At 34.9% G+C, this 20925-nt stretch overlaps 1 protein-coding gene across 2 annotated transcripts in view; it reads right to left on the minus strand.

Annotated features, from left to right (window-relative positions):
* The window catches only part of WDR36 (WD repeat domain 36), a 39640-nt gene extending 19991 nt beyond the window's left edge, over positions 1-19649 (minus strand). Inside the window, exons 1-15 of one of the 2 annotated variants that reach the window (XM_036886914.2) lie at positions 19356-19649; positions 17402-17429; positions 15689-15789; positions 14170-14287; positions 12277-12409; positions 10737-10791; positions 9275-9407; positions 8831-9006; positions 8383-8503; positions 7823-7888; positions 6589-6675; positions 5340-5485; positions 2263-2377; positions 1628-1793; positions 1291-1399 (exon numbers count right to left, since the gene is read on the minus strand). In XM_036886914.2, coding sequence (XP_036742809.2) covers positions 1291-1399; positions 1628-1793; positions 2263-2377; positions 5340-5485; positions 6589-6675; positions 7823-7888; positions 8383-8503; positions 8831-9006; positions 9275-9407; positions 10737-10791; positions 12277-12409; positions 14170-14287; positions 15689-15789; positions 17402-17429; positions 19356-19517 — 1716 coding nt within the window. In that variant the 5' untranslated portion in view covers positions 19518-19649. The remainder of the gene's footprint in view (positions 1-1290; positions 1400-1627; positions 1794-2262; positions 2378-5339; positions 5486-6588; positions 6676-7822; positions 7889-8382; positions 8504-8830; positions 9007-9274; positions 9408-10736; positions 10792-12276; positions 12410-14169; positions 14288-15688; positions 15790-17401; positions 17430-19355) is intronic. The other variant, XM_036886915.2, reaches the window with a different exon arrangement.
* Between the last annotated feature and the right edge of the window lie 1276 nt (positions 19650-20925).

A 20925-nucleotide genomic window follows, 5' to 3' on the forward strand; every position in this document is an offset into this window, starting at 1 on the left:
CGTACCTCAACAAACAAAAAGCAAATAATCCAATTAAAAATGGTCAGAGGAGCTGAACAGACAGTTCTCCAAAGATATTCAGATGGCCAACAGACACATGAAAAGATGCTCCACATCGCTAATCATCAGAGAAATGAAAATTGAAACCATAATGAGATATCACCTCACACCAGTTAGGATGGCCAACATCCAAAAGACAAACAACAACAAATGTTGGCGAGGATGTGGAGAAAGGGGAACCCTCCTACACTGCTGGTGGGAATGTAAATTAGTTCAACCACTGTGGAAAGCAGTACGGAGGTTCCTTAAAAAAACTACAAATAGAAATACCATTTGACTCAGGAATTCCACTCCTAGGAATTTACCCTAAGAATGCAGCAGCCCAGTTTGAAAAAGACATATGCACTCCTATGTTTATGACAGCACTATTTACAATAGCCAAAATATGGAAGCAACCCAAGTGTCCATCAGTAGATGAATGGATAAAGAAGATGTGGTACATATGCACAATGGAATATTATTCAGCCGTAAGAAGAAAACAAATCCTACCATTTTCAACAACATGGATAAAGCTAGAGGGTATTATGCTCAATGAAATAAGCCAGGCAGAGAAAGACAAGTACCAAATGATTTCACTCATCTGTGGAGTATAAAAACAAAGCAAAAAACTGAAGGAGCAAAACAGCAGCAGACTCACAGAACCCAAGAATGGACTAATGGTTACCAAAGGGAAAGGGACTGGGGAGGGTGGATGGGAACGGAGGCATAAGGGGGAAAATGGGGCATTACTATTAGCAGACATAATGTAGTGAGGGTGGGGTGGGCACGGGGAGGGTTGTACAACACAGAGAAGACAAGTAATGCTATGCTGATGGACGGTGACTGTAATGAGGTATGTGTGGATGACTTGATGATGGGGGGAGTCTAGTAAGCAAAATGTTCCTCATGTAATTGTAGATTAATGATACCAAAAAATGAAAAAACAAAAAAACAAAAATGATATGTTTCAATGGACCAGTGATTCTCCAAAGTTTACTTTCACCTTCTTTATAATTTAAAAGATAAACTCTGAGATTTATACTTCAACTTGACAGCATTAACCCTCTGGGAAATACTAAACAATTCTAAATTTTCTGAAAATCTCATTCAAAAATTAGTCTACAAATTATTTATTTTGAACATCTCATATAATGTTTAATGCTACTAAATAGTAAGTTTCCATTATTTACACATTTTAAATATAAACAGAGGTAGAAATTAGTCTGTTTAAACATCTAAAGTTTGTTTTACCATGTCATTTATTTGGCCTTGGTGTCCAGAAAAATCTCTGACAATCTTCCTAGTTTCTATGTCCAGAACACTAATGGAGAAGTCATCCAAGGCGAGTCCCAGAAGACCACTAGCAAGAAAAATTGCACCAGTTTCAATAAAGAAACAGTTTTGAACTGAAACCTCATACTCATTTAAGTTTTGTTAATCAAGTACACCTTTGGGGAATTTAAGCAAAATGATTTTCTTCTATATTAATATCTGATTTTTTCCACTTGGTAAATTACATACCTTACTTAGAGACTTTTACCAAAAATATCAAGAAGAATATTTACTATTATTAAAGGGAAAACTTTACCTGTCTCTATGTAGCAGCATCATATTTGGAGATGAATCAAGTTTCACAGAATGGATTAAAATTTTGTTTTTAAAGTTCCAGAACTTGAGTAATCCTTCACTTCCTGTTGTAATTGTCAACTGGTTTAATCCATCCACTGCAACACCTCTAACAGATCCTTTATGAGCTTCCAAGCACATGTTAAAAGAGAAAAAAATTGCATTGCCTCTCTATACTACACAGAGTAATTCCTTCATTTAAATATCTAAGTTTCCGCTGTTTACCTCTCCTAAAATCTTAAAATTAATCTGATTTTAGGAATTAGGGAGAAGATTATTACATTGCTTGAGTAAACACAAAATCCATCAGTTTGATGTCACAAAGGTTTCAAAAAATAGTTAAGATTTTCTGCTTAAGGAAAATAAAAATTTTAATTTGTAATACTCACTTCCCCTTAATATATCCAGGACTTCATTTTCTGAGTATTTCAACATGGTGTTTGTAATAGGTGTAATGATAGTATCTGCCACATAGGGTTGACGATACCCCATTTACAACCTTATCAAAATGCCCAGCACTTAAGAATTTAACAAACGCCAGCAACAGTTACTAGTCTCGTATCTATTTTTTTTTAAATAAGGAAAAAAATTCAATACCTTGATTCTTCCCAAAACTCCCTCGATGAATACCAGACTGCATGTTATACACATCTACAGTTCCTGATGAAAGGCCAATCACAGCGAAGTTTCCACAAGAAGTTATATCCACTGCCTTAGGAAAAAAAATTAAATGATAGAAGATAACTAACACTTTTATTATACTTTATGGTTTCAAAAGTATTGTTTTATCTACTAATTATCTCCTTTTAAAAAACAAGCATGATAAATTAATTGCTTCATTTTTTAAGCATAATATAATTATATCTGGGTGTATAGAAAATACTTGATTCTACCTTCATTCTCTAAGAAGCATGAAGAAATTATCATCCAAGACAACAAAACAGAATTAAAGTTAACTCAGTTGAAACTTAGTCAGGAAAATTATGTACCAGCTGGCCTTTAATTTTTAATTTGGTCACAACAGTGATAAAACCAAAGCATCCCATCACCTAATTTCTCTTTACCTTACCTTACTTTTGTAATTGCTTTTATAGGTGATACAAAACCAGAATCATATCATTAGTTAGAATGTCCAAAGAGCCCAACATATTTAATTATGACATAAAGAAGGGAATACATAAGATATTACATGGAAAACATTGTTATAAGCAATTTCTGTAAAATAAACTCGTATTTTAGTACTTAAAGTATCAATGTTACATTAACAAGATTTTTTTTTCTGTGTTAAATGAGACTTGCTATGTTTTGAGCTATGAACAGAGAAATCCCTGATTGCCACTGTGTACCCACTCAAGAGATAATTCAAAAGACTGTTGAATTTATGCCTGAAGAAATACATGACTTCTAAGACCTAAAAGAAAATAATTTAATAGAGGCTATTTAACTATGTGAAACAGCATAAAGTTGATACACCACTAACCAAGTCAGGACATATTTATATAGTATTCACATAAGTATAATCCACTTACATATATTTTTCTAGATAACTACAGTTTATTCCTGAAAATAATAAAATATTCCTGTAGATAACGAATTATGGATTGATCTTAAAAAGCATTCTATATTCCTAAATAGAGCACAAACATACTCTTATCTATTTTGAATTAACTCATAAATGTTTTGCTATGTTGTATACTTATGTTCTCAGGAACTAATGGGATACTAGGCCATAACCTACAAGCAGAGGAGACCCTTGATTGTCCTGCTATACTTTCTATAAATTTTATTTTAACATGATTTACTGTTGTTAGTGGGTTTGCTTCTGGCAGTCTTCATCTATTTATTCATTGTAACCTATTATTAAAGAAAGCAGAAGCAAAGCAAAAGTGAATCAGCTATAAGGTGGTCACCTTTAAGTAACAAATTGTACTTTAGTGCATGGGTTCTCTGATAAACATGCTTATTACATACTGGTCACTGGTTTTCCAGGTTGCTCAGTTTGCCAAACAAATGACTCAACACCAGCTAAGTATTACCGTACATACATGTACTAAATGAACAGTCTACAAGTGATCACTATAGGCTGTGAGTTAAGAACATAGGTTCTGGAATGAGTGGTTCTAGGTTCAACTCCCAGCACTTCCATTTACTAGCTTTATTGACCTTGGCATGTTACTCATTACATTAAACCTCAGTTTTATGATCTATAAAAGGAGGTTAACAATAGACAATATCATAGGATGTTATGAGGATAGTAAAATAATATGCACTGGACAGAGAGCCTGGAACAAAGTAAACACACAAAAAATGTTAGCTGTAATTGTCATTATCACTACTACTACAACAGACAATCACAAGTGTTGACTAGGATGTACAGAAACTGGAACCCTTATACACTGATGGTGAGAATGTAAAATGGTAAGGTCACTTTGGCAGGATTACTTTATAGCCTAACAATTCCCCTCCTAGTTATAAGCGCAGAGAAACAGACACATGTCCACATTAAATCTTGTGCACTAATGTTTTTGGCAGCATTATTTACAATAGTCCAAAAATAGAAACACCACCAATGTCCATCAACTTTATCTATGGCTATAAAAATGCAGTTTATAACACAAAATGAAGTATTATTCAGCAATAGAAGGAATGAATAAACTATTGATACATGTAACATTGTGGACAAATCTTAAAAATACTGTGGTAAGTGAAAGAAACCAGCAGAATGACAATATATTGTCTGACTGCACTTACATGAAATGCTCGGAATAGACAAATCTAGAGATAAAATGCAGATTGTGATTGCCTCAGTGTAGAGAGATGGGACAGGAAAAGTGAGAGAATGTGCATGACTCCTGTTGGGTATAAGGTTTTTTTGAAGTAATGAGATGTTCTAAAATAAGACTGATTTGATTTTGGTGATGATTGCATAACTCCATGAATATACTAAACACCTCTGAATTGTAAACTTTGAGTGTATTCTATGGCATTTGAATTATATCTCAATAAATTATATTTTAAAAAGCAGGAACAATAATTCTGCAAATCAAGCGTGACATCATTTCTTTATATCTTAAAACCTGAACCCAACTGAAGGAGACTTACATATTAACAAACAAAGAAAACAAAATTTCAAAAGAGTAAGAATTTATAAGTAAACACTAGCATCTAAAAGACGTATTTTAAGAAGGCCTACAAAGAATTCAATTAGAATTTCTCTGAAAGGTACTTCTCACAAGAAACAAATATAAGAAAACAAGAAATAAAGGACTTAAATGACTTCTATGTCTATAATTCAATAAATCTTATTCCTATTTAGAAAGAAATCAAGAAAGAAAAAAAAACTGTTAAGACTCATGCTCTTTGTGTATGGTACTGTATATGCAACATAATTCAGGTGAGAAGTATATTGACAAAACACGTTAAAATTATCTTCAAAGGTATTTTGAGTAATTGTGTATTAGTTAGAAAATTAAAATAACCAATATACTGTATCTGATTAAGCAAAGCTTAATTAAACCTAAAATAGTTGGAAAACTTAATACCATTAGGGAGTCATTTCCAAATAGTAACATGATATTCTTTCAACCAAAATTATCATTAATCAAGTTGAGTATAACAAGACTAACATAGAACAGTTTTATGGAGAAAATGCCCTTACATGCAATCTCACTTACTGTTGCAGTTATGTCATCTGTCTTGAGCTCCTTTGGCTTAAGAAAGTAAGCGCCTATTGTAGATCTTTGGTAGTTCCAGGTTGAGCAAGATAGCTTACCTTGATGGCAAGCAATGATGCCATCCCAGTCACTTTCACGAGCTTCCTCTAAAACATAATTAAAATCACAAATCAAATTGTTTTTCATTCCCTCATTCAATCATTCATGTATTATTTATTATGCATCTATATTCACATTATCACTAGGCCCTAGGGACATGATGGTATGTAGGTAATTCCTGAGCTGGCAATGAGCACCCAATCTAACAGATTTTGACTAGAAGAAATCACAATAAAGTATGAAAGTGTCTTATAAAAGCACTCAGGAAGAGGATACTAAGAGACTTGGGGAAAATAAATGGTTCCTTGAAGGAAGCAGTAAAACAAATAGAAATTAACCAGGACAGGGGGTGGTGGGTGGGCAATGACACAACACAAAGGTCCAAGATTAACTTTAAATTAAACACAGCAAGTAAGTGAAGGATTTCTTCAAAGGGATCTAAAGAGGGCAATGCAAATGGGACTATATTACAAATCATCTTGAAAACTATGTTAAAGAGGGGAGGTTCCATCCTAAAGGTTAAGGATCCACTAAAAGATTTTAAGCAAAGATTCAGATGTTTTAGAAAGATTACTCAGTCTCTAAGACAGAAAACAGAGAGGCGAATGGTCACAACTAAAGTTAAAAAAAAAAATCAGCTATCAGGTTGTTATAATAACCTTGAATGCAAATGGTGCCTACATAGTCATTTCCACAATAGTTTTCACTGAACAATATTACCACCTATCTACATTTTTCTTGAAATCACTCTGAATGATGCACTGCTCAAATGACACAGTATACTAAGACCTCAATGTATTTAGATCTTTATTAAATTAGTCAGAGTTCTATGTTCTCATTTCTTACCTTTTTATATTAATGACTTTCATTATGCCAGGCATATGGCAGAATAAAAAAAAGGGCTACAAAATGAAGTGTCACATATTTTTTATTAATAGCTCTTACAGAGAAGAGCAAAGCCTGAATAAATAACAATTTCAAATTATAAATAACTCATTTTTTGTCTTCACACAGATTAGCATGCACTTGGAGTTACCTTTCAGATGTCTATTTGCAAAAACATTTTTTTAAATGGAAGAAACAAAGAAATATATAGTAGGAAATAAATGATAAAGCAGAACTTCTTAGGATATAGTATGCAGTTACTTACCAGCTGCAAACTTTGTGATAGGTGGAAGTCTCACTGACATGGCATTCTGAAGTCCTTTACGTTTGACTCTCTTTTTATTTATTAATCCTGGGGTTGGGGGAGAGGGGAACGTAACTATGAATCCTTCTTAAAGACAAGTGTACATAAAAGAGTAACTGTTCATTGTCATATAACTATAAAGGTCAAGATATCCCATTTAAGGCAGGGGCAAAATAAAGATGATGTTATTACCATTATTATATAACTGTGAAGTTTAGCCTATGTAATTAGACAAGGAAATAAACTGTAAGATAGAAATAACTTGAAAAAAGAATTTAAAAAAAAGAATGTAAAAATATATTTTACAGACGGTATGATGGTTGGTCATACAGTCAATCAATCAAGAAAGTAATAGTAGTTTCACTGGATCAGATACACAACCAACATAAAAACAAAAAACTGTGAGTTCCCTACAATGCAGCAGTATTTAACATTATCACATAACACTGCATTTAGAAATATAATGAAGAGCACACTCATAATATTAGCAAAATAAATTAGTAAATTATGTTAAAATATATAAAATACCACCAAATAATCTTAAACTTGTAGGACCAACAGGAGGAACACTAAAAAACCTCACTAAGGAACATAAAAGACAGTTTGAATGAGGATACATCATATTCTTAGATATGAAGATGCTTAAAGACATCAAATCTCTCCAATTTAATTCCAAGAGGAATTATTTGGGTATTGATTTAAAAATGACCCTGAAATTTATCTGGAAGTAGACAGATACATGAATAGCTATATTAGCTTGAAAATAAGAGTAATTACGAATAAAACTGTAAAACATTTTTGTGTAGTAAACAAAACCTGCCAAATACTGGAAAGCATGGGAAAGCATAGAGAATAAATAGGCCCTTTTTTGCAAAAAAGATGGGACACCATTTACTTTGATGCTTTCTCTAAGCTCCCTTGATCTATAAAATTCTGCAGTGTACAGATGGCTCAAGATAGATATCACTGTCTCTGGGTGGTAGCAGATGTTTTTGCTGCCTAAGACATCTAACTCTTTTCAATAACCTTACAGCAGCACCTGAACCACTGCTACAGTAACACTGTTCTTAGGAACCTTACTACTACTACTCTCCCACACAAGGGTCTTTTAACTTCATCCAAGAAAAGAGGACATTTAGCAATGAAACTTCTGGTTGTCTCACAAAATCTTGAAATGTTTCTTTTTATATCTTACCATGTCCCAAGCTTTTGTTAAATTTTTCATGTATTGTGGAAAATGACTGAAGAGTTCCATCCTGACCTGTTGATACATATAGAAAATGCCTAATCAAGCTTCATCAAATAATGGACCATTTGAACCACAGATCTTATAAAATTAGATTCTATAAAATGCTTGACATTAAAGCTTAGGACACTTTAAAAGGAGAGCTAGATTTGCAACTACTTCATTATAATATTCAACTGTGCATAGAATGTGATTTAGTAAGAACAGAGGATAAAATGAGGTACTAATAATTTTCAGCAGATTATCAGAATAGGCAAGGGCCACATTTTCAGAATCTAACCATCCTGTTTCTAAGGATTAGTAAATAGAATAACACTAAATGAAGATAGTATCATCTACAGTATTCAAAAAGAATTGCCTCAATTACCCAGATATCCTAGTCACTCAAAGGGACATTTGAATCTAAAAATATATAAACACACATATTCATACATACAAAAATGTGTGAATAAATATTAAGCACCTGCTCTCAATATGCTAGAATTAATAGCATGAAGCAGTAAACTCACTTGCACTAAGAATTTGTTGTCCATTTTGTCCATAATATCTGATTTTGGTAAGAGGAGCACTATGTCCCATTCTGAATCTCAAAAGCCGGCCTTCACCTGTGGGACCATCAAATATCCATATCTGCCAAGAAATAAAAGGGTAAGGTTCTTTCACAGTGTGTGAAGTGATCTGCAAACAGCTAAGTCATCTACATAAATAATCTGGCACCGGGAAGTGCTTGCCAGGCTGCTGACCTCTGGCGAGAGGGGGAGATTGGGGGAGAAAGAAGCTATCTCTAAGTTCACTGGAATCATACAACCTGCTGTGCTTTTTGTTTCATCTGTACCAATACCTTACTCCACATTCCTATCATCTCCTAGGTTCCAGGCTGATACATGAAAGTAGGCTTATAAATCCAAAGGGTAGGATGGATGAGCCAGGAAGATGGTAACAAGAAAATCATAATACCCTGAGAGCATTGTCAGCACCATTTGTGATAAGAAGTGGCTCTCTGTGGAGGAATGTCAGTCCGGCAATTGCTGTAGAATGTGCACTTCTCATCTGATTGATTAATTTTTTGTCTTCTAAATCCCAGAGTCCAATATGGCCACATGGGCTTCCAGCTGCCATTACTGGATGACCATCTGTTTTTAAAATAAAAAATTGAGAAAAACATGCAGCACAATCCAAGTGGACTTAACAATTCTTCTCTCCACCCTTTTAATCCATAAATAAAAAGCTAGAAAAAAACTACACACCAATAACCTACCTGTATGTTTTTGACTCTTTATACTGTGTATTTCATTCTGTTTACATTAAATTGCAAGAAAATATCAAGAAAATTTCTACAAGCTTCAAAGTAATACATTTTAAGTGTTCTTAACTCTTATCAATAAGTAAGTTAAGAGTTACCTGTGCGAAATGAAATTGAAGTAATAGGTCCCCAATCTTGACGGAACTTCATTAATGTGTCATCAAACTTAATGTTGTGAATGATAACATGACCTGACATAAGACCAACAGCAATGACATCCACAGCTGGTGCCTGAAAATTAAATTACTCAACTTTTTATTTTCTTAATCAAATAGCTTTAAAAATCTTAATGATATGCATCATTACTTACATGTTATGAAAAGAAATAATAAAATAAAAAATAAAAACAGTAAGTATTACCATTCTGGCATACTATAATTACTATTTAATATAGAAATATTTAAGAATGATTTTTCCAAGTTACTTCCCAGCAGCTTCAAATCTGGTAGTCACCATTACCTCCCCCTGGCAGAAAATATTGCTGACTGGGTAAGATAACAGAAAAGGAGGTTGATGTGTGAAATCACTAGAGATCATTGACTGGATGGAAACAGAAAAAAGAGACAACTATTAGAAAACATATACAGTCCTGTCACATGCATGGCAACATAAAAGGCTAACTACAAAGGAAGTGAAGAACTGTTTATCCAAGGAAAAAAACTGGAAAACCTGTAAAACATGCTAAAAGGCAAAAAACGTCTACAATTAGTCTGTTCCAGCTTCAATATTCTATGATTATAATCTTCACTTTATTACAATGGTCTTACATACTGGTTCTATAGTAAGTTTCTCTATTTTAGCACAGAATATCAATGTCCAGTAACACTATAGAATGGCATCAAGCTAAACATTTTATTAATTGCTGTCAAGTGACTACAATGCATGAGATCCTGCATAGAAGTGGAGGATACTAAAACAAGTACGATCCCTTGCCCTCAAGAAACCTAATTATCTGATACCTTTGGAGTCTTCAAAAGTAGAGCAAGACTGATGGTATTGAGAGAGGATAAAGAAATGCATATAAATTGTGCAGCTATAAGCAATGGATATTTAGAAAGACATGGTTATATATTCCAATATACATAAGATTTTCTGCAGATACACACACATTCATTCATAGATGTCTGCACTGAAATAAAAGCACTTATTTTTGGAAGAGTCCAGCATTTCATTAAATATTAGGTATTAGCACCAATTCTTTAAAGCTACAACTGTCAACATCCTGACAAATTTCTGTTTGATCTATAAGCTTCCTTGCTTCCCTGAGCAACTCATCTCTACTTCTGCACAAGGCACTGGACCACATGCTTATAAAATGATTGGTAAACATGGTTCATAGCAGCCACAGGTTTAGAGGCTAATTCCAGGCAAAAAAAATATTTACACAAATGTTTATAGGCAAAGGTGTTATTTCCAAACACTATTTTTAAGGTAATATTTATAAAGGTAATAGTCTATATATTATTTTGTCTTTAAGTCTATAAATATGATTGACCCCTGAAACCAGAAGATCCTATTACTAGCTGCACTTCTTCTTTGACTTAATAGAAAAATACTAACCTGCTGAAGAGCTGTCACTCCAACTTTCCATCCCAGAAATGTATATAGAAGTTTACTACAAGAAGAAAAATAGTTGAAAGTTGTTTTTTTCTTTTTTGGGGGGAGGAGAACAAAATCAACTACATAATAAAAAGTGAAATAATAACATGTAATATTTATTAAGTTCTTACTCTGCCCCACCCTATTCTAACTATATATATTATTAACTCAAAACAATCCCATGAGGTAGATATTATCACCACTTTCCAGAGAGAGAAAGAAACTTAATTATGTAAAATAATTAAGCTAAGGTTACATGGCTAACCATACAGACCAATTCCATATCCCCTGCTGCTAAAAACTACTCTACCATCCCAAATCTTTAAGAAATTAAATAGAAAAACATGAGTAAAAACCATTTTATGCATTGAGTCCCGTATACAGAATTTTATTGTTGTTAACAACCATTTGGTCAATAAATACGAGATATCCTCTCAAAAAAACAAAAAACCGTTTTATATTACAGACTATAATAAAAATAACTTAGAATATAGGCAGATCTCATTTTTCACAGCAATGTGTTTCTAGAAATATATCACCAAAGAGAAAATAACTATAATACTATTACATAACTCCTCTAAATTTCAGAATCAAGCCACAAATGATAAATAGTAAGTCCGTGGAACAGGATATCTGAAATTGTTAACGATAATATATTAAATTATGTATTAAATTCTGTAAATGGGAACAGATTAGTTCAATGATTATTCAAGGGATACTTAATATATAATAAAGAGTATAAAATCACATAAAGAACATTAAGAGATAATCTTAGAGGTAGAGACAATATCTCAGTCTTTATCCCTGAACCTAGCACAGAGTAATTAGTGGTATTTGTTAAATTTAACAGAAAAACACTGATTCAAAACTAAGAACTAGGGTAAATATTAACCCTTTGATAATCTTTCAAATTTAGAAGGACTTTGGAAAGGATGGTCAAGTATTTTTGTTTAGCCTACAGCTATACAGAGACACCTGAGCTGCCACTTTTTTTCTAGGTAAATGTTTAAGTAACAAGCAGGGGTATTCAAAATCATTATCTAGCCCTTCAGGTATACTAATAATATTACAGTAGATGTCCTCATGTTTGTGGCTGACGATGAAAGGATTTTTTCCCTGAAAACCATTCCCAAGTGCTAGCAATAAATTAACAACAACTTGCTTGCCTTCTCTTATCTTCTTAGTTTATCAAAAACTAGACACTGCAATGTTTCAACCTCATAATAATTTTCTGATCTTCTCTACAACTATGTGGATTCATTAGTGTAACTTGGGCCTTTAGTACATTTTAATGAAGCTGCCTTTCATGTGCCAGGACCACATGCCAGCTTTCACAGATGTGATGTCATGACTAACAACTCCAAAAACGTGTATTTATCGAAAGCCCTCCAAGTAAACATATAAAGCGGGGGAGAATTGAGAGACTTAAGTACACATTAGGGAGCAGTAGATGAGGATAAGGTAGGAACCACTTATTTTACTTTCTAAATAAAGAGCTTACTTGGATTTTACATTCCACAACTGTAGGCTTCCTTGTTCACTGCCGAGAAGTATTTTATTCAAGTAGGTACTCGGATGCAAAATTGCAGAAATTTTAAATACTGATTTATCAAAAGTCAACTGTAGGTATTCTTCTACAACAGTAAAGTTTACAAACATGACAGTGTTTCTTATAAAATAGTTTAAAATATTTTTCATACATCCAAATATTTAGCACTTAAAGTAGGTCTACCATAGCAAAGATTTATGTACTAGTGTAAATCAAAGATTTATATACCAACCTAGAAACATTTCTTGAGAAATTAAACAAATGTGATGGGGGCAACCTGTAAATAATTCAGACCATCAAAAATTTCTAAAAGTTCTAGTATCAAAATTATTAAAAATGTCACTCAGTGCAGAATTGCCTTACAGAAATGAAAAATGAAGATAAAAATGACACAAGGGTTGGCCTTAGTATTTTTATAATATGATCAAGAAGCAGAGTAAATGTTCCAAGTAAAGTGATTCACTGACTCTTCCAGGGAGTGAAAGGCCAAATATCTAGAGAGCTTGATGGCCCACTCAAAGATGTAAAAGATTAAGATGTAAACCTATGTGAAACTAAGAATAGTTCACCTCACACATTTCCATAGAAAAACCTCTAAACAGAGGAGAGGAATAGAATTGAGAACCCTGTGAAGTGGGGAATGGCACAGCCAGGAGTTACTTATTGCATGAGCAAAACATTTTTTGAAATATTACTATGCTTAAAGTTCTTGTGTAAATTTTGTTTTCCACTTCATAGTTCTTTTATGATGAAAACAATTTTTCATCATGAAACATTGGAAACATTAAGTTTCCAATAAACTGGAGTACCAAATGTGCACCTCACTTAATCTTCAGTTTCACATCCTATCTGGCACACTGCTGCACATTTCTAGGAGTATGTGTATCCCAGTTTAGGCATAGACACAGGTGGAAATTACACAAACTTTATTTTAAATACATTTTAGAGGGTCCCTGCCTCTATTTGTAGCCAGCAGTTTTACTTAAAATCACTACAAACAGCTCTGTGAAGAAACTGATTTAATGTGCTGTGGCATCAGCATCAATAGAAAGCCTTCTGGACTATGGAATCAGATTCTCTAATTTTATAAAAAGGCCTTTTAACATTCATCTGTATAGGTACTATTTTTGGAATTCGGTTCCCTCAGCTTGAGCAAAGACAAAACAAAGGTGACTAATTTGATTAAGAAAATGGAATAGCTCCCTGAAGGACATTCTCTAGGATTTTTACTAAAAATAAACATACTGCATAGAACAATGATTTGATCAAGAGAAACTAAGCTAAAGATATAAATAGATTAAAAACTTAAAATTCTTTATTCACTATAGACCCACAATCTCTTACTGAAGAAGGCTTGGGATATTCTGGTGATAAATTCTACCCTTTGAAGGTAACATAGTCCCATAAACATAGCTCAGTGCCACTGTGTAGGACAATTAAAAATAAAGGACACTGACCCATATCCTCAGAAAAAGGATGTGTATTTTCCTTCAATTACAGGATCTGCAAGTTTTTTTGCTCCAAGTTGAAAATACAAACCAAGAATTATTCAGTTGTGAATATACACCAAATTCACAGAGAAAATAATGTAACATTTCATTATATTTGTAGATCAGTAGAAAATGTATTAGTTGGGATAAACACCTTAAATAGGTTTTAAGTAGCTCAACTGGCTGACTAAAATGCTTATCCATTTTTTTAATTAGAATCTTTTTCTTATACATGTTAAAGATTCTTACATTTTTTTACTGCTTACATGTGAAACCTCTGGTATAGAAGTTGTTTACATGTTAATAATTTTAGCTACACACATACTATCCTAAGATAAAATAAATGAGTTCTTACCTTCTGAATATATGTGCCAAATAATAAGAATGCTGTCAGTATCAACAGAGATAACATGATCTCCAAAAGGTTGAAGAAGATGGATTTCTGCCTTATGACCTTTATAGGTGTGTACTACCTACAATGTAAAAGTTCAAATTAATTTATTATTCATTCATCATGTAATATTATTCATATTAACCAAGAAAACATGCTATTCCTGAAGATACTAATGTTAAGAAATGCAGCCTAACTTTTGATTATCAAAGGTTCATTAACAAGTAGCAAGAAAGCAGGCATGTTCACCTGCTCCCCCAGCCAGTAGAATAATAAAGAAGCATGGACTAAGAACCCAGAAATGAGACTCTGAGGCTCAGCACCCCAACCGAGCTTAGGGAGGAGGCTGGGTCCTCCTCACTGAATCCAACAAGCACAACTCCATGCATTCTAGAAGACAGGTATGTTCTAGAAGGCCAACCTCTACAGGCTCCATCAGCAGCTGGCTTCAAGAAGAGATGGGAGAGGGTAATCTATGGTACTTTTTTCCCTAGAGCTTTCTGTTTTGACTGAGACCCTTACCCTTCCAGTAGCTGCATCCCCCAGTGAGTATAGCCCTTTTCCACGGTTTCAGTTCTCGTCAGGCTTCAATAACACTCTCTTCTCATCCCTTTGGCTCTAGGGGCAGTAAGAGCTCCCTACAGTTGACAGTCTCTGATGCCTTGTACTTCTACTATCTCCCAGGAAAAAACTGCAAACTGCAGTACTTAAAAAAAAAACAGCTTTTTTTCTTTCTAAAAATCAAAACAACTCCCACTAAAGAACTCCCCAAGTAAATTGCCTTCCTCCGCCATACGTAGTAATGATGGAACACTTTAGAAACAAACACCAGTCCAAGCCAAACTTTGACAAATACAGTGATTCTCTCAGTTGGCTAACTAGGCCTCTCCACTGCCACTTTCCCTTTCATTCTGGACCAGCAGAGCCAGGTTATCATTTAAGTTAGTTGTCTCAAGACAAACTTAGAAACTAACTGGTAGACTAAGACAAGAAAAGATCCCTCCTTAGCAGTGTAGAAAACAGAATCTAGCTTTCTCTACACAAGGAACAAGCACTTGGCTCTTAAAAAAGGAGTTACTTGCTAAGTTGTTTATAATGAAAAACCTAATCCAAATAAAACAGTGGTACAAAAGTGAGCCTCTTTTTAAAATTCACATAACTAAATCACAACAAAATACAAAGAAAACTCTTGAGATGTGACCTGACTGGGCATGAAAATTTTGAAGAAGCTGCCCAATAATTCTGACATTCACCCCTGTCAAAGAAAACCAAACTAATGTACCAGTTTTAACCAGTTTTGAGAATTTGGTAAAAATCTACTCTCTCTTCCTGAAGAAAAATAGTAACATGTTAAAAAAAGAAAAAGGGTACATGTTCAGAGTGTCCCAGATGAAGAATGGCAACATTATAGTTCCCTCACTATCATGACAATCAACTACTGTCTGTAAAAGATAAACAAATTAAACAGTTCAATGTCACAAACCTCTTTATTACGGGCAAATGCAGAGAAAATATTCCCATAAGCAGCAAAGACTAGCCTCCCATCAGCTGCCATACAGCAGATATCCTGTGGAAGAGAGTTACCTAGGAAAAAAAGAAATATAAAAGAAATAGGATTTATAAGATAGAAACTTCAAGTATATGTAGAATATTATTCATTGCTATTATTTTAGAATATACATATATATAAATGAAAGCTGAGAATCAGTATAAAATTTTGACTTCAATGTTTTTTAGACACTTAATAATAACGATCAGACTGAGAATACGAAATCACCTTGACCTTCTTTAAGAGAATTAATGTCTAGTATTTGCAGAAATAAAATAATAAAGAAATGAAGAGAAGCTTTTTGAGGTTATTTGGAAAAAAAATCCTCACTTAATATTCAAAACACTAGCAGACAGCCATCCAGCCTTCATGTGAATGCCTTCAGTAACATCAAGTTCATTACTGACACCAGGAAAATTTTAGAAGTAAATCAAAACCTAGAACCCTGTCTAACTCTACTTTTGGAGTAACCACAAAAAAAATTCCATGATATTCTACATGCTGTCCTTAAAACGAACAATATGGTTTCCACTCAGTCTTCTCCAAGATGAATAAGCCTATCACCTCTAACCATTTCTCATATGATTCCTTGATTCTTCTTTCACTATCACAATCACAAGGGACTTTGTTTTTTATTTCCTGTTTTAGGGGCAGGAGGGTTGGAAGACAGAAGACTGTTTCAAGTATTTTTCAGGCTACATATTCTGCTTTGGCATATCATTTCCAAAATACTAGTTATCATTCACTTTTGTATTCCATTTAGGTTATAGGGCCCTTCTTCTGCCTTCTACAATCTTTTAAAAAATGTAAGTTTATCAGACATACACACTGGACACCTTAGAGTTCTCCTCTGTTTCTCTCACAAAGATAATAATTGATGGAAACTAGAACCTCTCAGCCCTGCAAGTCCTTTATTCTATTACACAGTTTTCAAAAATAAATATTCCCTCCACTGGAAAAAATATCAAAATGTGGGAAAAGGGAAAACTCTTCCTCACAGTAGAAAGAGTGAGATATCAGCAAATCACTCTTTGATAATAATCATATTAATAACTGGTTCAGGAAAGAATCATTAAATAGTAAAAACAGTGAAACTGTTGAAGAGTAATATGGTATTTACATAGCCTCAATGTACCTTACAAGATAATTATTAATTACAAAGGGTAAAACTTTAAAATGGAGCCTCCTGACAAAGGTCACCTCAACCAATAATCACAGTTATTACTGCCAGGAATACAACTAAACAACAGCATGTGCCTCCTGATATGATTTACTGAGAAGTCAATATTATTTCTTTGTTATCTCTGCCATAGTTCATAACCTGAATCTAATCATGAGGAAACATTAAAAATTCAAATTGTAGGACCTTCTAAATAAGAACTAGCCTATATTCTTCAAAAATGTCAATGATGTGAAACACAAAGAAAATCTGATGAACTATTCCAGATTACTGAACACTGAAGAGACATGATAAATGAAAGTGACATATATCCTGTTCTGGCTCTCCGCCTCCACCACCATGTAAGTTTATCAGAAATACACACTGGATTCCTTCTCTGTTCCGTAAATCTTTAAATGTAAGTCAAAATTTGAGAAATTTTTAAGAGCTATAAATATGTACAAATTCAGGATAAAGTCTACACTTACTTACTGCAACCAGACTAAGTTTCTGAACCTGTTTAAAAAAAAGAAAAAATATATTAAATACATTTTCTTTAATAAAAAACAATTAAAATAATCTAATACTTTGTGATTAACATATGAACTCATACATAAATTTACTATGCTGCACTTCCTAAAAAAAAAAAGGAAGATCGTGACCCTAGTTTTCATTATTTAAAAGCTTGTATTTTCAACTATTTCATTAGAAGTGGTGATGGAAAGAGAAGGCAAATGTTTTCTGTAATGAGCCATGTAGAAAATATTTATTATAAGGCTTTGCGGGCTCTGTGGTCTTTGTTGCAACTACTCAACTGTTAATGAACCATGAAAGCAGCACATATAATACAAATGTGCATGGCTATATTCCATAAGCTTGATTTATGGATACAGACATTTGTTTTTCATGTAATTTTCATATACCATGAAATATTATTCTTTCCGGTTTTCCCCAACCATTAAAAAATGTGAAATCTGCCCATCACAGAAGCACAGAGCTCAGAGGGATATAAATGGGAATGCAAAGCCCAGGGATGCAAGACCGCTAAGTCTTGAAAGGGTCCTAGGGGATCAAATTAGGTATCATATATTTCTTAAATAGAAGTGGATGTATGTCTCCATGCCACACCAAAATTTAATTAGACTGCATCTTACTACTGTGCAAATTTTACTTGGAGATTGCTATTATATTATACAATAAACACAAACATGCATGGAAAAAATTAAAATGTCACGGGTTATACAAAAACAAACAGTGGGCAGGTATGGCTTGCAGGCTGTAGTTTCCTGAGCTCAGTCTATGGTTACCGATCCAGCTGTGTGACCTTGAGAAAGCTACTCAACCTCCTATGCCTCGAATTCTTCATTTGTAAAGTAAGGGTTAAAATAGATGCCTATTTTATGGGATCATTTTGAGTATTCAATGAATAAAAGTTGTCTGAAACAGTTAGAATGGAGTCATAAAGTTAATGCTCAGTAAATGTTAGCCCCCACCACTACCTCCACCTTGGGCACAGCTCTCATTTTCCTGTTACACTAACTCAACAGCTACCAACAACCAACCCTTCTTGCTAATAACCCATGTGATTTTCACACTCCTTAAAGAAATGCAACTTTACAGCATGGATTACAGAAAAAATGCTTAACACTGGCTGTTATCCTCATCAAGAAAAAGTCTCTACTTTCCCAGATCATACATTCCTTTGGAGAAGACCAAAGAAACAAGTAAACAGCAACAAAAGACTATTTCAATGACTGATGAGATATTAAAGGAGAAAAACTATCACTAACAAGCAGGAAGCCTATGGGCAAGTAATTTAGTTATTTCTAAGATTTTGTTTTTTAATTTATATAAGGGTGCTACGGATTGACATATACCTTCCAAAGAGATCGCTACAGGGCTTACAGTAAGTGGTATCGTGCCAGACCCTTAACGTTGATAGAAAATAGATGCTCAGAGATAGTTAAGGGAAAATTGGTTCATCAAGTGCAGACAGTCCCCTAAATCATAATCAATCTCAACCCCTCCAGTTCTCCCAATATATTTTAGCCTTAATTTCTAAACCAGCTTGGGTCACGAATTGCACAATAAAATGGCATTCAAGTCTTTCTCATGAAGAATGCGGAAGCTACGGAATTGTTTTAGTCACATTTCCATCTTCAAGAGAAGTTCAGTAAACATTTAGTTAACAACTATATTGCCAAGACCTGAAATGTATTTTCCCCTAGCCAGACTGCCTCCGAAACTCGCCCCCAGAGGACTGCAAGGGCTAAATAAGCACGTGGATGAGATGCGCTGGCGAAATAGGACAGGAAAGGGTTAAGGAGGAGAACTACAGAAATAAATGCTAGGTAGGTGGCGGAGGAGAGCGGGACTGCCCTGGGTCAGAGCTGGGGGCCGGAGAGGGTGGTTCCCGGCAAGCGGGAGAAATAAGTCACTCACGTCATACGTGTGGAAGCTTTTGCCCACGCAGGTCGTCACATAGAATCTGCGCTTCACAGTACTGAACCGCACCGCGTGTGGAATGTCGTTGCTGAAAAGCCCCAACGCCCGGAACCCTGCAAAAAGAGCGCTGGCTGTGCGTCCTCCAACGTCTCGATCCATCACTGGCGCAGTTCCAGTTTCTCTGCGGTCCAGACTCGATGGAAACCCAGCACCCGACCCCTCTGCGCGTCTCGTGGTCTCAAGGCTCGACCGGGGCTTGCCGCTCACAAGCGCTTCCGGTGTTCGCTGCCAATCGCGTCAGCGGAGACTGCCCTTAGTGCAATTGCTCCGTGCGGAGCTCGCAGGGTAGGCGCAACTTCTGTTCCGCGGGCTACGGTAGCGAAACTCCTCAAGTCGGGTAGGGCTGGAAGAAACTGAAGTCACTTTTTTGAGGGACGTTGGGGGAGGGGAGCGAGATGTCCTGGAGGATGAAAGCAACCAAAGTTTTAACCCACACGGAGTCAAGTTAAACGTGTGATTATGAAAATGCATGAAACTACGAGACCATTGAGAAAATTTGAACACTGACTGCATATTTGATATTAAGAAAATGATTGATTTTTACTATGTGATAGTGGTATTATGTTTTTAAAGATCCTTATCTTTTGGAGATACATATCGACATATTTAAGAATGAAATTATACATCTAGGGTTTTGTTTTCAAAATAATTGGGGATGAGATGCAGGGTTTAGATGAAACAAAATTGATGATTGCTGAATCTGGGTAAATCCGTGTGGGTAAAATTGGACCATTTCCAGAATCTCTCACCTGGCTTTAGTGCATCTCTGTATCAATAGGTGTTTGCAGGGGGTGGAGAGAAGTAGGCCATCTCCGTATCAATACGTAATTACATGGGGGAGCATATCTGGACGGGAGAGGTTGATTGAGGTCCCATTTCGCAGTAGGGTTGTGAGAGACGGGTAAGCCCAAGTGGACAACTGCTTGTAAGCAATAAACGGGTTTTTCCCACTTTATTTTTCCCTTTGACTGATTTCAGTTCAAAGCTTTTTGCCAAAGGGCTGCGAAAATATCCCCCCCAGAGTTACAATGGGTATGTGAGAGTTCATAACAATATCCTTATGCAAATTGAAATTTCCCATTGTGGGTTAAAATTGTAACATTTCCAGAATATCTTGCCTGACTTTAGTATATCTGCATATCAAAGGCGTTCAGAGGTGGAAAGAAGTATGGCTTTAGTACATTTGCATCTTTCCTCTGGGGTAGAGAAGTTCATCTCCATATCAATGGGTAATTTCCTGGGCAACAGAGGGCTTATAAGTACCTGAGAGGTGAGGGGGATGGCCAGTGTGGTTGCTGCTGGAGTAGAGAAGAAAAATGGCCTGGGACTGCAGTTTGTAAGCAATAAACGGGTTTTTATTTCTCCATTTGACTGATTTTGGTTTTTAGAGGTATTTTGCCCTGGGATTTCCTTTCCCTGGACTGACAATTGGCGTAGTATTGGCAGGATTCCTCCGAACCCGAAATCTGTTATAATGGGTGCTGTAAGGCTGGAGGCTCTGGAGGGA

Source organism: Manis pentadactyla, chromosome 2 (assembly GCF_030020395.1).
Source record: "Manis pentadactyla isolate mManPen7 chromosome 2, mManPen7.hap1, whole genome shotgun sequence".
Taxonomy (NCBI): domain Eukaryota; kingdom Metazoa; phylum Chordata; class Mammalia; order Pholidota; family Manidae; genus Manis; species Manis pentadactyla.